General features: G+C 37.0%; 1 protein-coding gene across 7 annotated transcripts in view; it reads right to left on the bottom strand.

Moving 5' to 3' along the window:
- LAMA2 (laminin subunit alpha 2) overlaps positions 1 to 16025 on the bottom strand; it is a 361801-nt gene that overhangs the window by 71367 nt on the left and 274409 nt on the right. For all 7 annotated transcript variants that reach the window (XM_061378283.1, XM_061378279.1, XM_061378277.1 and 4 more), the window contains 4 exons: positions 10917 to 11028; positions 6658 to 6820; positions 2287 to 2497; positions 595 to 711 (listed from right to left, as the gene is read on the bottom strand). In XM_061378283.1, coding sequence (XP_061234267.1) covers positions 595 to 711; positions 2287 to 2497; positions 6658 to 6820; positions 10917 to 11028 — 603 coding nt within the window. The remainder of the gene's footprint in view (positions 1 to 594; positions 712 to 2286; positions 2498 to 6657; positions 6821 to 10916; positions 11029 to 16025) is intronic.

A 16025-nucleotide genomic window follows, 5' to 3' on the forward strand; every position in this document is an offset into this window, starting at 1 on the left:
TCATATTGAAGAATTTTTTCCTAATACTTACTTTATCCTCTTTCAGTTTCAAGCCATCCCCCCTTGTCTTGGCCCTACATGCCCTTGTAAAAAAGTTCATCTCCAGATTATGTAAAATGAGAGTGCAGTCCTCTTCTCTCCCTGACCTATCTAGACTTAAAATTGTTGCCACAGGCAACAGATCACTTCTCAAGAAGTTTCCTTCTGATATGCACACAGAGGTTTTGTGCAGATAGATCTACATCTAGGAGTTGCAGTGAGTTTGTGAATGGGTCTGCTCTATCTGCGATTCTAAAGACAAAGTCAGTACCACAATCAGAAGACCATATTTATAAAAGAAGGCAAAGTCCATGGAAAATTATGAATTAGCTCTTTATGTAATCCAATAATTCACTTGAACCTCAAAGTTAATCATTTTTATATACTAGATTAGCTTTTCAGCCATATAGCAATGGAAAAATGGTTTCTTCCATATCAAATATTCCAACGCTGATAAAGTAAAAGAAAAATCAGGTGTTACTTTAATTATCTATTTTGCTTCCATAATGATGCTTTGCTGTACTAATTCTCAGATAAGGATGATAAAACACTCACCTCTGTAGCTAAGCTGATTTCATTTGCAAGTTTGTTGGCTTCATTAAGGACATCATTCCCTTCCTGCAGGATCTTTTCAACATCTTGTCTGCTGTCTTCTACAGCTTGCTTTTTCTTCTACAGAGTGTGTGCACACAAACAGAAAGATGAGTAATTTACCTGAATGGGAGGACAGTTCAAATACTAGCATCCCAATAGAAGACTGCATTTTGTCACCATGCCACAATACCACTTCTGGCATTCTCTGAGCTTTCAGAGCAAAGACAGTGACAACAATAAACCATACATAATGTATTTTTCCTTTGTCCTCCTGTCTCCAGCTCTGTGTCCATGTCTTTTTGTTGCTCTCTAACAGAGGCAATTGACTGTAGCACTACTGCAAAATGAATCAGAAAAGTTAGAAATACTAATCTTTATGGAGATGTGCAAGTTCCTCATTTTGACAATTACCTTCTCTGGCTATCAAGGCAAAATTTATCAAAAAATTCTGCTGCTTTCCCGTTTATCTCCACTGGTGTTTCACTAACTACTGAATATAAAATAAAAGATGACGGTTTGGAGCAAACTTGTGATTCTTGATTTTCTAATTACTGAAAATATTGTGTATTTTCTGAAGTAAGAATGGATTTCTGAATAAGAAACTGTCAATTTCCTGTGCAAGATCCATTGAGTATCACAGATTAGTTTGACAGGAGACCATGGCATTCTAGTGTTCAGTGTGCTCTGATGGCTTCTTCGTCAAAACAGGGTCAAAATAAAGCAAAAAAACCCTCAAAACAACTCGTAGGCACTTAAGTAGGCAGGACGACTGGAAAGGATGCATGAAGGTACTGTAATATTTGTGATGCAGAGAATATTGTGAAAACTGAGAAAGCAGGTAATTTCTCTGACATTTATCCATCCACCTTTGGGAAGAAAATGTACAGAACAGAGATCACCTAAATTCTTTACAGCACTGTATTTCCTTAATTCAGTCAAGCCCACAAATCTCTGCTGAGAACTGAGGTCTCAGAACTGAGCTCATCACTGTGCATGAGGCAAAAGCTCATCGAGACACAAAGAGTTGAAACATTTATCTTCATTAGGTTGACTTTGCTCTTTATGTCTTGGTTAAATGCTTGTTAATGTACAGTGTAATATCCTCTTAAAGTCTCTGCAATTTAAATTAAATTCCAAGCAGACCCCTCTGCTATGAGGGTGATCATTTATAACAGCTAGGAACTACAGAGGATAGAGTTTGATTTATTAGTCTGTAATATCCACATACCCCCTTCAGTCTTCTTCCCAGGGGTTGTGGAGGAAGATGAAAATGCAAATTTTCTATAAGCAGATCTATGACAACAAAGATTTTAACTGAACTCCTATTTAAATCTTGAGGACAGGATTTGAATTTTACATAATTTTTTATGCTGAGATGAATTTATTTTTCCCCAGAATAATAAATCCAATGCACCCTCCACGCAGTGTTTAAAAGCAGAGGACGTTATTTTAGTAAAGCTGTGGAGGAATTCTACTTTTAAAAGTCAATGCATTCCTTCATTCTGAGGAGTACATTTCCTTTTAATTACATCGGATATAGTTACATTTTAATAATATTTCTGGTTTACTTCTTTATTTCAAGATTTAATCATTCAAAATTTCCAACTTTGATCAGACTCCAAGTAATCATGGATACAATTTGTTAGCACTCACCTCTACCACGGTCATATTTTTTTTGTTGACTGCAGACAGACGATCAGCCTCCCAGATTTTACGTCTAGCTTCTCTTAGCAGATCTCGAGCATCATCTACTTTGGTGTGGTAGCTTGATAGCTTGTCCCGGACCTCATTTTTGAGAATGTCATTTTTCTCACTGGGCTCACCAAATAAGCTCTTCACCTTGTCCAAAAGATCTTCAGCATTCCTGCAAAACATCACCACCCACAAAGGCACTCAGTTCATATTTTCTAAACTGAATAATCTGAAGATTCTTAATAACATGCAAATGAAATGGACTTCTAAATTAAAGCTCAAACTAACATTCAGGAGAACACATACTTAATAAAGTGAAACAACAGTTGCTCTGAAGCCCTTTCCTAAAGAGGTTTTTAAGTGTCACTAAGGTCCAGTTTGGCCTGCCTATAGTCAGTTCCATTAAAAGTCTTCTAAAAAGAAACACATAAATGGAGACTGCATGCTGCCACTGGGCATAATTTAGATGAAGGATCTGAACTGAAGCCAAGGAAAGCCAAATTGTTGCCTTAGCTTTGTGATTTTCTGAGATATTTTGTTGTGTTTTTTTCCTTCACCTGCCCTGCCCTTGGTTTTAATGGAAAAAATATTGCAACTTCTGAGGACAAAATATACATAAAAAATGTTTAAGCATAAAAAAAATAAATCCCAGTATTGATAGCTTGTCACAGAAGAAGTGTAGAAAGGCATTCAGAACTTCCCCCATGCCTTTTCCATTATTTTTTGTACTAGCAGCTACTGTCCTGTAATTGTGGTGAATTTGACACCCTTATTCTGCAATACTGGAGGAACAGTATGAAGATGGATTTCCTTTTTATGACCTTGCCTCATAGTACAGCCCAAACTGCCTATCTGTCCAGCGGTCTACCTCAAAACTCACAGGTGCTCTAAAGATAGCACTTCCATATCGACCTGTTGTGCAATTTTTCCCTCTGCTCTAATGAAGTACGACGCAATATATCTGCTCCATGTAATCCCTTGCTTTATGTACCAGATTTTCTGTGTGACTGGACTGCACCACATTTCTTGAAATGCTATCTTGTACATTTCAGCTGTGCTACTTTCTGGGTACCTTCCTAGAAAAGGAATAAAACTATACGAAATTCTTAAAGTGTTAGCAGAAACAATCCCAGGTCTGGCCTAACACCTGGAATGCTTTATGATCTGGAGCCTCAAAAAGAGCACAAAGGGAATGAAAGAAAGATTAGAAACTGATGAAAAAGTTATTCTTAAACTGTATATATATGAGAGTCTAAATATGTTAAAGTTGTCCTGTCTTGAGAAGGAATGAGAACTGTAACATCATGAATGGAAGGGATAAGGTGATCAACTATCCAATGTCTTTCAAAAAAGAAAATACAGAAATGCAAATATCAGGAAACAATGTCAAAACATAGGAGGTATATCTTAAAAAAACTGTGTGGTTGAGTTATGCAATTCATTCTTACAGGAAACTGGATGATAGAAGGTCACAGTGGCTCAAAGGCCATCAGACAAATTTATGGAAGAAAAAGTCACACAAAATTAAAGCTATTCGGCATGCTAAATAGAAAGACAGAATTCTGATTCAGAGCATCCCTTGATAGCAACTCAGTGGCATCCGAGAAAATGTGTAGGAATGTTATAAAATATTGAAAGATTTATTTCATAATTATGAAAATCAGGGCCATTTAGGAGAGAAACTGGTGTATTTTTAACATGCTCTTTTTAGAGAGAAATTATTGACTAATGTGCCATTTCAGTACATTAAGGCAATCAGGTGGAAGACTTGACTTGAAAAGTTTGAAGGAAAATAAATGAGGGAAAAAGCTGCACATGCTGGAGAAGTTTTGCCATCTATGAAAGCAAGAAAACTTTCCTTCATTTATCTTCCTAATTTAACTTTTGAGAATTCACTTAAAACATAGGAGAGGTAAGAAGAATCCACTAATTGTCATAATTCTGTTCTAGGACAAAATTCTGAAATCAGAATACAATCACCAACAGAAGACATCTCAACAAAGCGCAGACATGATTAACTACTTCAAAGTGGTCATGAGACTTGTAGAGATATTCAAAACTATTGCTAAATAATTCTCTAAGAATACATGTGGGCACAGTGATCCACACATATAGAAGCATTCACAGAGTTTTAAAAATTATTTTTTTCATCCTTTTTCTGTGCAGAACAGATCCTATCCACTATCTTACTACATTATTTAAGCGGGTTTAAGTTATTTTTCTTTAATAAATAGTATTTTGAAAAAGATTTTCAGAAGACATTAGCTAAAGCCCTTTCCTTCCTGCTCTCTAAGCCACAGTGACTAATTTTCCGTCCGTTGAGTTCATTACTAATATTTTGTGGATATCTATGACAACCTGTAAAGAGGTGATCTTACCCTTAAGACAAACCAAGCAACTTTGATGAAATCATAAATTCATAGCATGAATCATAGAATCACAGAACAGTTAGGGTTGGAAACGACCTTAAGATCATCTAGTTACAGCCTCCCTGCCACGGGCAGGGAAGCCTCACACTAGACCATGCTGCTCAAGGCCCCAACCAACCTGGCCTTGAACACTGCCAGGCATGGAGCATTTACCACTTCTTTGGGCAACCTGTTCCAGTGCCTTACCACTCTCACAGTAAAGAATTCCTTCCTTATATTTAATCTAAGTATCTCCTATTTAAATTTAAACCTATTACTCCTTGTCCTATCACTACTGTTACTAGTGATGAACTACTGATATTCCCTGATGAATAGCCCCTCTCTAGCATCCTTGTAGGCCTCCTTCAGATACTGCAAGGCTGCTATGAGGTCTCCACGCAGCTTTCTCTTCTCCAGGCTAAACAGCCCCAACTTTCTCAGCCTGTTTTCATACAGTAGGTGATCCAGCCCCGTTATTATCCTTGTGGCCCTCTCTGGACTTGCTCCAACAGCTCGATGTCCTTCTTATGTTGAGGATGACAGAACTGCACACAGTACTCCAAATGGGGTCTCAAATCAGCAAGTATACTCATATATTTCTTAGTATAAAACATATTTCTTTATCAGGAAATGAAAATACTTGCTTTGCGTATTTTGAGAAGCGTAAAAGGGAGGAGATGTTTTTTCCCTGCAGAACCCTTCTGCATGTCGTGCTGGTCTGACAGGTTCATGTTGGCTGTAGCATTTGAGGACTAAGAACATCTTGTTTGAAAGGCCTCCCCTCAGTTTCCCCTATGATTGCAGGCAGCACTTTCAAAGGTTTGGCTAAATTTTTGTGTCCTTCCTTGTTTTATTTATATGTATGAGTAGAGAAGGCATAGAAGAGGCTCAGCGGAATCAGAAGAAAAAGCAATAAGACATTGCTGAAAAATAAGTTTGCAATATATCCTTTCTCAAGAGAACAGAAAGCAGAACCTTCATAATGATGGGAAGAAATACTGTACTAGTAGAATTTTCAGAAAATGATCCAGTTTATAATGTGTAAGATAATCAGGGCAAATCTGATTCTATAGCACTTGGAATTCTTAGCTAATTTTGTATTCTATTTATGTCTCCTTACAGTATGCATGCACCTGATAACTGACATTTTCAGGTGTGAATACCTCTATTCCAGACAGTTTTCAGAGACAGCACAGCTTCAGTGGACCACATAGTTGCTCAGGTGGCTTACTTGCTAGCTGTTTGTTTTGGCAAAATGCTAACCAAAGCCTTGCTCTAGAAATATGCCTGGTATAACTGACACAGAATTTTAACTTCAAGTATTTTTCTGGATAAGGTAACTTTTCAGCATTTTGAAAAATGCTTTATAAAGAGCTGCCAATATAATTACATATACATGCATATTTTTTTTTTTTTACAGATCACTAAATAACCAAACCCTGGGCTTCTGATTGTGCCACAGAGTTGGAATATACTTATCTACACTATTCTTTATATGGCAAAATACATCCTTTTGAATGTCTATGCTACTAGAAAAACTTTGCAGACAGATAATTATTTTTATTAGACCATTAGTTTTGCAAAAAAGAATCCTGCTTCTAGACAAGCATTTCAGTACAAAAAGCCATTCATCAGGTCTGAAGCAGAAGTTAAACACAAACTGAGACAAATTGCTTAATATTTGATTAGAAATGTTGCTGGCACCTGTGCAGCAGAGAAGCAATTTCCTAGGGATTGCTTTCTACATAAGTAAGCATTTCCAAAAATGCAAATGCTACATTTAACAGATATGAAGTATTAGGATGTGCTTTCATTTGTATTTCTGTAAGCCCCAGCTTGAAAACTTGATTGGAAAAGATGACAATAACATTTACAAGACTCAGATATTATCACCAGGAGGTTGAAGACTGAGGTCTCTACTCACTTTAACTCATCTTGAGCTATTCCTTCTTGCATATTCAGCTGTCTGCTCCTCAACTCTGCGATCATTCTGTCAGCCTCACTCTGCAGTTCTGGAAGGCTCTTCTCCAAGGTCTTGTCTTGGGTTCTTAGTGTCTCGTTCAGTTTTATAGCATCTTCATTTGCAGCTGAAGAGGAGCAACAAATACTTATGTAGGGAGTTAGTTAATAAAAACAACAAGAAAGGCTTTAAGCATCTGCCCACCAACTATTAGCAAGTGGAATGCAACTTGCACTGGTTATTCATGCTGTGAAATATACAGGATGGTTAATCCAATGATCACTAACACAGGGGGAAATGTTTTATGTTTCATCAACCCTTTTATTATAGCTCACTATTAAGCACAATAATTAAAGTGAAAAAAATCTTTATATCCAGTGAAAAAATATATTGCTCCCCTCTGCCTCCTGAAAGAAAGAATTTGCACTGCAAAACAGCAAAAGATAATCTGGTACCTTGCTCATAGAAAGGAGCAGGCAGTATGAGCAATGAAAATTATATTTAAAGTACTTCTGGAGAATTAGAAAATATATCATTTTCAGCATTCAGACTTAACAGCGCTAGGAAGAATAAATGATTGGGAAATTCTGGAAAAAGAAGGAGAGAGAAGAGTAGTAAAAGACACCCGCAGATGTCTAAAACCCCTCATGCATCTAGAAATAGATGCCCAGAAATGGAAAATAAGGGTGTGAAGGTTGGAATATATGATGGTACACTATAAATGTATTATGTATTTGGAACAGCTGAATTATTCCTGACAAAGCTGTACATATGATATCATATTCAAAGACTGACTAAAATCTTTCTGCCACAGTACATCACAACATATCAGAATATACACTTTCAGAAGCAACTAGGTCATTTACAACAATCAGTTCCATCTTCAATTTTAAAAATGTCTGCTGCATTTCCTCAGGCACAGTGGTCCCAAGTAACTGATTTCTCCAAAATAGCACAGATCCTGGTCACATGGGTACTTCTGAATATTTGAAATTAAGTCTTGTAGAAACTAAAATCTGTTTTACAAACTTCAAATAAATTACTATTTCATTTACACACTGCGTAGGTTTACAGCAAATTATGAAGAAAATTCTAATCCAATGATGTCTTTGATTTACTGGTGAGAACTGATATTTTGTTCTTTAATCAAGCTTGGTTATGTGTGGGGCAATAAGAACTGGTAAAATACTAGACTTTGTTTAAATAGATCAGAGATCACTTCTGTGCATTATGCTATGTATCACTGCTAACTTACCTCATGCCAGGAACAGTCTTATACTATTATTTTTTTAATCTGGACTAAATAAATAGCCATTTAATCTCCCAGAACCTTAGAAGAGAAAATGGATATGTTGTCTCAGCTATTTTATTAGAAAATTTATACCTAGCTTCATGTTTATCCTTCACCTGTCTCTTCAGATAACAATCTTTACTTTCTAGTCTTAGCATACTGCAAACTGTCAAGAGTTCAGCGGTGGTAAAAGATCTGGATGCACTGACATAGACAAACACAAGGAAGTGCAAAGCTGGGGTAATTCTGTAGTTAAGGAAAACTAGCTATGGGTACTCCGAAGTGCAGAAAGCAATTGGCTCAGTAGAAATGGATAAATGGTCAGAGGACAGTCATAACAAATCATTACAAACTTCTCACTTGTAATAAAGGATTTTTCTGGTTTGAAGAATTCCTTGATTCCCTGACATTTAGGGAGGCTTCCACCACACCTACAATCCTGCATTTCTGAGCACTGCCATTCTCAAGTGTTACATTCAGTCAATGGAAATTTCACGGCATTTCGTTCCAAAGTTATTGCCTACTGGCAACAAGTACTAGGGAGCTCAGGGTCACAGATACAGGCCTGAACTCCTAGAGATCTGAAGTACTATAATTTTCAGAAGTCTGTATTAAACTAGGGATGGGGGACAAGAAACGGGCATAAAAAATACCTGCCAGCTGGTTGGTCATCTCAATCAGAACATCATGAGTGGACATAAAGTCTGTAAGGAACAATCTAGTAACGTATTATAGGTCAAAAAGATCAGAGGCAAAGAACCTATAGGGCAAATATGCAGTTAAAATGCCGTCAAGGTTTAAAATAATCTAGGAATGGCTCCATCATAAGGTGACAGTTTATCCTCAGTCTTTAAAAGGCGATGGTCTTGAACAGGAAGACAACTGAGAATGTCAATCAGAAATAAGGATATAGAAATTATCACAACCAGAGAAAAAACATTTTAAAGAACTCAAGCTAGAATGGCCAAAGAACTGCCATTTCTGAGACTTGAAAGATTTGGTGCATGACATTACAAATCCAAAAAGAAGACCATTTGACTGACAACAAGAAAAGATAGTGCCTGTTTTGAAGAAATGAGATTCAGTAGTAGAAAATACTAAGTTGTGATCTAAATAACAACAGAAATTTCAGATGCAAACAATGGGTTTTGCAGTTAGACATAAGGTGAGAAGAATATAGCTATACTAAGAATCTCCAATGGCACCCTGTGATAAACAGCTGTGAAAAAAAGGAAATGCTATCCCAGAACATATTTGGAGAGCAGGTTTTACTGCTACTCAAGTGCAAGACACTGAAGTAACCTCATTTCAGTGCTTGTTATGTGTGCTCAGGAAAGATGAACCTAATTTTAAAGAGGGGAAGGGGAATTATAGGAAGCTGACCAGGAGACTTGAGAAAATATGCTTTGACATGTTTTAGTCAAAAAGATAAGGGGCTGAAGGGGAATATGATAACTCTTTATGAACATAGTTGGGGTAGGGGGAGCAGTGGAAGCACAAGGGAGAGGAAAAATAACCTGTTTTATCTAAAGAACAAGGTTGCCAAAAGAACACATGATGATAAACTAAATATGTTTAGCTAGAAATGAGGACTTTAGTTATGAAGAGGTCTGAAACTTATCTCCTGTTCAGATTGTGTATATTTGTGGAAACTGCTTTGAAGATGAGGGCTAGTATGCTTGTGATAGCAGGGGTGTGGATGCAGCAACCCAGAAGGTATCTTTCAGCCCTGTGCTCCTGCATTTCTTCTATTTTTTAAATGTTAACTTGGCCATTAGGCAAACACATTGTTTTTAAAGTCTTTTCTCTGCCTCTACGATGTTGCATAAATTTATTTGACCCCCTCAATGACTTCTAACTCTGTACTTCCTATGGCTAAACCTAGTGGAGGACACCTTTGTTTGGGTATAACCTTTGTGGAGCAAAAAATGGCTTATTCCAAGTCATTCCCTTGTCATTCCAAATTCATCCTAAAATATAAGGAACCTGGTTTTTTGTTTTTTTTAAAAAAAAAAAATCTTGAAAACTTGCTTACTTTTTCTTGTTGCTTTTCCCACATTTATTTCATGTCAAAGTTGTACATCCTAAACATATCCTAAATTGCTGTTCAGTTCAGCTAAAGGGCGTGTACGGGGATGTATTACAAGAAAGGCAATATAAAATGTATTTTACAGCACTCGGACAAAATTGGAAGCTTTCCCTTTCAATGAAGCAGGTCTTCAGAAGAACAACTACTGAAATCAGTACTGTGGCGGGATTTCTGAGGAAGAAAGAACAGATCAGTATTTTTCAAGTAAAAAAAATTTCCTGTGATTGCCAATCATTTTCATATTTTTTAAGCCATTACTTAGGTAATAGCTTTATGCAACATACAGGTCTTGCTGCTTGAAGCCATCTACAATGTTTTTGGTTGTCTTTACTGCATTGTGGAAGAGAGAGAGTTGGCTTCCTGCCATTATTTAAGTAGGTTTAGGAGTCACACGCAAATTCCAAGCAACAGATGTTCATTAACAGCAAGTAGTAATGCATTTTTGAAGTAATTTTGGGGAATTAAGATGAAGTGTTAATGTACCAAGTGCTAAAATTACATCAAACTCTTTTACCAATACCTGGTTTTAACTGCTTAAAAAATAAACAAAAGCTAAGCCCTGTTAGTTACTTAATCATAAGAGCTTTTCTTCAAATAACTGCAAAAATCCTGAAGGAATATGCTCAATATTCTGCTAGTCTTTTCACTTAAATACCAGTACACTAACTGTTTATATAAACTGCATCTGTAGATTGGAAAAAGTCTGAAGATGACCATATTTTCCTCACTCAGCATTTAAAGCACATGCATTTCTCAGTGAGCAAACTCTTCCTCACTGTCTCTCAGACCCTATTCCTTCAGTTTCCTTGAGAAACAAATGGCACATTTTTCTTTTTCCAGTACCTTCAGCAGCTTGAAGAACGCCTCTGACGAACTGTCCAAGAGATTTCGCTCTGTCGTTAGTCCTCTCAGCATCCTGCCTGGTTTGCTCACCGTCTGCTGTCACCTTGGTAGCCTAGTGATCCAAATTTAGGAAAACTGTAATTAATAAACAGGACAAGGATGCACTATATGATATTCCTACTGGCTGAATCTATGTACAAAACTTCCCACAGGCAAAAGGCAATCAATGAATTATTGATCAGATGCATGGGAAATGACATGCTCTGTTCAAGTACACAATTAAATTTTATTACCTTTTCCTTTAAATGGAAATTGGAGGGCTTTATTTTAGGTTCTTAGAAACCCTAGCTGTGTGCAACAGCACATAAAAGGAAACAGGATGAAATTATTTACTGAATTTGCTTAAAGAAACATTGTTTGGAACCTTTTAATAGATTCTTCAGGGAATACTTCCCACAGCTTCACAACTGTGCACTTTTCGATTGACAAAGTGCAGTAGATATCATGACCTCTTTGCTTCCTCTTCAGAGGTGTTCTCAGAGACAGTTCACGACAACTGGCAAGCAGAATTTTAAATCAATACATTAACTAACCCAAGAAAAAAAAAAAGATTTTTTTCAGCTCTACTGCTTGAATTTGTTTATTTATAACACATTGGGGTGCCCAGTAACATTTTAGCTTTGTGCAGCTTAATGTTTTATAATTGTATTGAGTCGCAGTAGCAGGATGAAGACAGACATCTGATGCAGACCTGAAAAACATGCTAAAGAAAGAAATCACCTTAATACATTCTATGTAGCTCCCAAGGTCCCTACTTATGAAATAAACCCATTTTTATCAAAAAGAAGCTGACCATTTCAAGCAACAAAGCTTGTCAAACTGTATTTGAAAAGCAAAAAAACCCGTTTTTCTCTTTGGGAATTACACTTCAAAGAAACATCTTAAAGTAAGGTGTTATGAGTTTTCCAGTCTCTTGGAAATAGCTAGAAGGTCAATAATTCAAAATGAGCTTAGGTTTTCCCTGACATCAGCTGTACAAACAGTTTTCTCAGTTACAACCCACCCTTCCCACCCCTCCACCGCCCCAACCTCCACTTTTCAATGATAGTAAAGAGAAATAGTATACTTTAACACATTTCTTTTTGTCTGATCTGGTGGAAGTCCTCCAGATACATCAGGACAGATGGGTTTCTGAAATGAAATCCCTACCATTCTCATACCCCTTACAGTTCTGGTCTACTTCAGACAAGTTACTCTGAAAATCATAGAATCATAGAATAGTTAGGGTTGGAAAGGACCTTAAGATCATCAAGTTCCAACCCCCTGCCATGGGCAGGGACACCTCGCTCTAAACCATATCACCCAAGGCCTCGTCCAACCTGGCCTTGAACACTGCCAGGGATGGAGCATTCACAACCTCCCTGGGCAACCTATTCCAGTGCCTCACCACCCTTACAGTAAAGAACTTCCTCCTTATATCCAGTCTAAACTTCCCCTGTTTAAGTTTTAACCCGTTACCCATTAATATTATTACAGTGTGATGTAAGAAGCAATTGAGATAGAAAAAAGGAAAAAAAATACAGAATGGTCTTGATGAACCACTGCTCTAACTCAGCTTGGCATTCGTGATGTCATTTCATTCTTCATGTAATTGAGAACGACCTTAATATGTATAGTCAAATCCTCCACAGTCAGCCTTTTATTCTCTGGGGTTTATTTGCTTGGAATTTTTATGTTCAGTTTTGTTATATTCCATAATATTTCTAAGTCCTTTACTACAAATGGTGATTTTTAAATTACGTATACTTTTCTTGCTTTTGATTACTTTTCCACGTTCATGTTAATTCCAGTTGTCCACTTTAACCGCTCAATATCTATGACTGAGTGCCATGTACTACTTTTTTGTGCACATTTATCTGTGATTGAACAGTTTTCACACCCTCTCAGTGACAGATCTCTTTAGTACTTCAATCTCACTCAGCTCTACCGAAGGCTTTCTGTATTTTTCCATAATTTGCTTTGCCAAAAAATAACCTTTTGCTTCATTATCTGGTCTAGTTTTAACTCCATAAACCAAATTAAATGGAAACATCCTTGACAGTGTACCTAGTGATTCCACGGCCAATTAAATATTTCCGTTTGTTAATAAAGTCCTATTCATTTTCTGTATATTCATTTTATTACCATTTGACATTTCTATAAGGTCAGTCTTCAGCACTTCCTAACAGTTTAAACAGGCATAACAAACTTTTTCCTGTGGGGGAACTAAGGGTCCGGCAGATTGGACCCAGAGTAAGGATTTGGAATGATACACAAGTAGGACTTTCTGGCATACAGGGGACTCTTACAGTGGAAATCTAGTAAAGAAATTATCTGAGATAAGTGAGCCTGCTTTGATGGTGTTCACAGATTGTACTTACTGACAAAGGTTCCAGGGAAGCCCTTGTCTGAAGACTATTAGCCACGTAGCAACTTAAACTATTAGCAAGTACTAGCAATTGCACACACATTTTTGTTTTGGTTTTGTTCATGTGTTTAGTCTGGAGTCTTAACCAAGCCATAAGCAACTCCTCTGGATGGCATCTGGAGGGAAGCCCTAAAGGAACTTCTCCAGCTCTTGAGCTGCGGACCACAGAAGGAGTAGTAAACACAGACCTCACTCTACAGATGGAAGTTCTTGGCTCTTCCTCCAAATGCTTCTAACTTTGTGAAATAAGTTGCCTCTGCTACTACTTCCAGAAATTTTTGAGATTGAGAAATTCAGTGTTATGGTAGAAATGAAAAAGTTTACAAAATCAAAAGAAGCATTTCAATCACGAGGTGTGATTCTGATCTGTGTCTTCCTTGAAGGTACCTAATTAGAAGGGGAGAGGAGCTTTTGACTAAAAGTAGTCAACTGAGAGGAACTGAAGAGTATGAGGTCTGCTCAGGATCACAGATGAAGGAATGTGCAAGAAAACATGTAAACATAATCAGTGTGAGAAAGATTTGAGGTCCTTCTGTATGGTGAAGTGAATGAAGGATATGATGAAAAAAAAAGAAAAAGGAGTGCTCACTGATGTAAGGGATCACTGGTTGAAAAGAGACCACCCACAAGGAATCAAAAGCCTCAAAGGATTTGCAATGACTAAACGCTCGTTTTCTATGTTTAACCTTAAAATGGGTAGATTTTTATTTTTTTTTTCCCATGGAAATAGACTCCTCACCAATCCCCATCAACCTTTTTAGTCATTACTACTGGTTTAACTTTAAAAATGTAGTGAGCCTGCAAATCAGATACAGGAAAAACTTTGCTACCTATGGCTGTACCATGCACTCCAAGTGTTAGCCATTCTGTGGTTATTAGCTATATCTTCATTTGGAAATGAGACTTGCACACACTACTTCAGGACCCACTCTTCTTTTTGGGACATTATTCCTATTTACAAACACAGAAAGAGAAGGGTAGGACTTGCCATCAGTTTCCAGCCCTTGAGTTAAAAAATACCAACTGCAGTCCGGTTAACAATTCTTTGTAAGGATAACTGGAAATCATAAGGCTACTGACTTGTTGCAACAACAGAAAACTGCAGAAAGAGAAGTAATGAAAATCTGGCCACCAGACTACCTCCTCTAAAATCACACCTTCAATATTTTTCCTTCCAATACTAGTCTACAAAAGGTCAGAATTTGCAACATTATTTTAGGACATCTCAATTTATTTAATTCTTGGCGGTGGTGGTGTTGGTTGGGCAATTGGAAAAAGATATTAAAAGGAGAAACTATGAAAAGGATTAAAAAACTGTCTGAATCTAAGGCTGAAAAATCTTAACACAAGAAAAATAATTTTCCCTGCTTTTTAGGGGTGTCATAAGTTAAAAATACACCTAGACATAAAACTACCATAGTTATTTCTGAAAGAAAAACAAACAAACAATAAAACAAAAATAAAACAGAAGTGAAAAAACAAGCTACCATTACACTCACAATGAGAGTATATACAGATAAATACCTGTGTATGTGTGTGTGTATACGTACATACATATGCAAAGACAGGACGGATGCTTTCTTAACCAATCCCTATGCCTTAATAGTTGTTTTCAAAATTGCATATAATGCACACAAACCAGTTTGTCTGAGAATTTTAGTTCTGTAAGGTATGAACAGTTTTAAGACATGATGCTAAAACTGTATGGGGTTTAGGTAAATTCCCTTAGGTATATATTCATCAGTACAGTAATACACATCTTGCTTGTATGGCTGTTCAGCGCAGGGAAGCACAACACCTGAATATGATTTTTGTTTGTCCTTCATATGTTTATGTATTTTCACTGTGGCTGGTCCACTTCCGTATTTTTTTTTTCTCCACTAGGTGGCACAATTTATATTATTTTCGTGGACAATGTCTTTTACCGACCGAAATAAGGTGGATATTGAAATAAAACTTTCCTAATAAAAAGAGTAAATAGCACATTGATTGAAATCCAGAAGACTCTCACTACCCTCATAAATGAAATCTAGAACACATATTTAACTAAATTCACACACCTTGTGCATATATTTGAATTCTTCCTTTTAGATATTGTCCTCATTTCATTCATTGACTCTTAATGAGTTATACCTGGAATTCCGTTGCCTTGCCATAAAATTTCTTTAAAACAAGCGGCTCAAGCTAGGATACCATTTGATCTACAGCTCCTGGAGAAATAAGCCAACACAATAGATAACCTAAAATGGAAAATGAAACTGCAAAACAGCAAAACTTTTCCTATAATGTGCTTGAGATGGCTGGGCACTAAGTAACTGTGAGTGAAGCCAGGCTACTTGTATTGCAACAGGCAACATTAAAAAAGAAATGGGCTGAGATCTCCAGGTAGTCAGGGAGTCTGAAGAGGAATACAGCGAGATGATGTTGCTGCTGCAGAAAGCAGGTAACCTTACCAGAGACAGTACTAATGTTCAATTAAAAAAAAGGAAGCAAACTGGGCAGTTCACCTAGTGAAAACCTCAGCCACTCAAGAAAATCAACAAAAAACCTCCAGACATGCAAGAAACTGCATGGTAACCCCATGCTTTTATTGCCATTAGGTTTGTAGCTGTTTTAACCTGCAGTTGAAGTCATGGAAAAGA

Source organism: Neopsephotus bourkii, unplaced genomic scaffold (genome assembly GCF_033783945.1).
Source record: "Neopsephotus bourkii isolate Nb327-2 ecotype Australia unplaced genomic scaffold, CSIRO-AGI_Nbou_v1 NB_1765, whole genome shotgun sequence".
NCBI lineage: Eukaryota > Metazoa > Chordata > Aves > Psittaciformes > Psittacidae > Neopsephotus > Neopsephotus bourkii.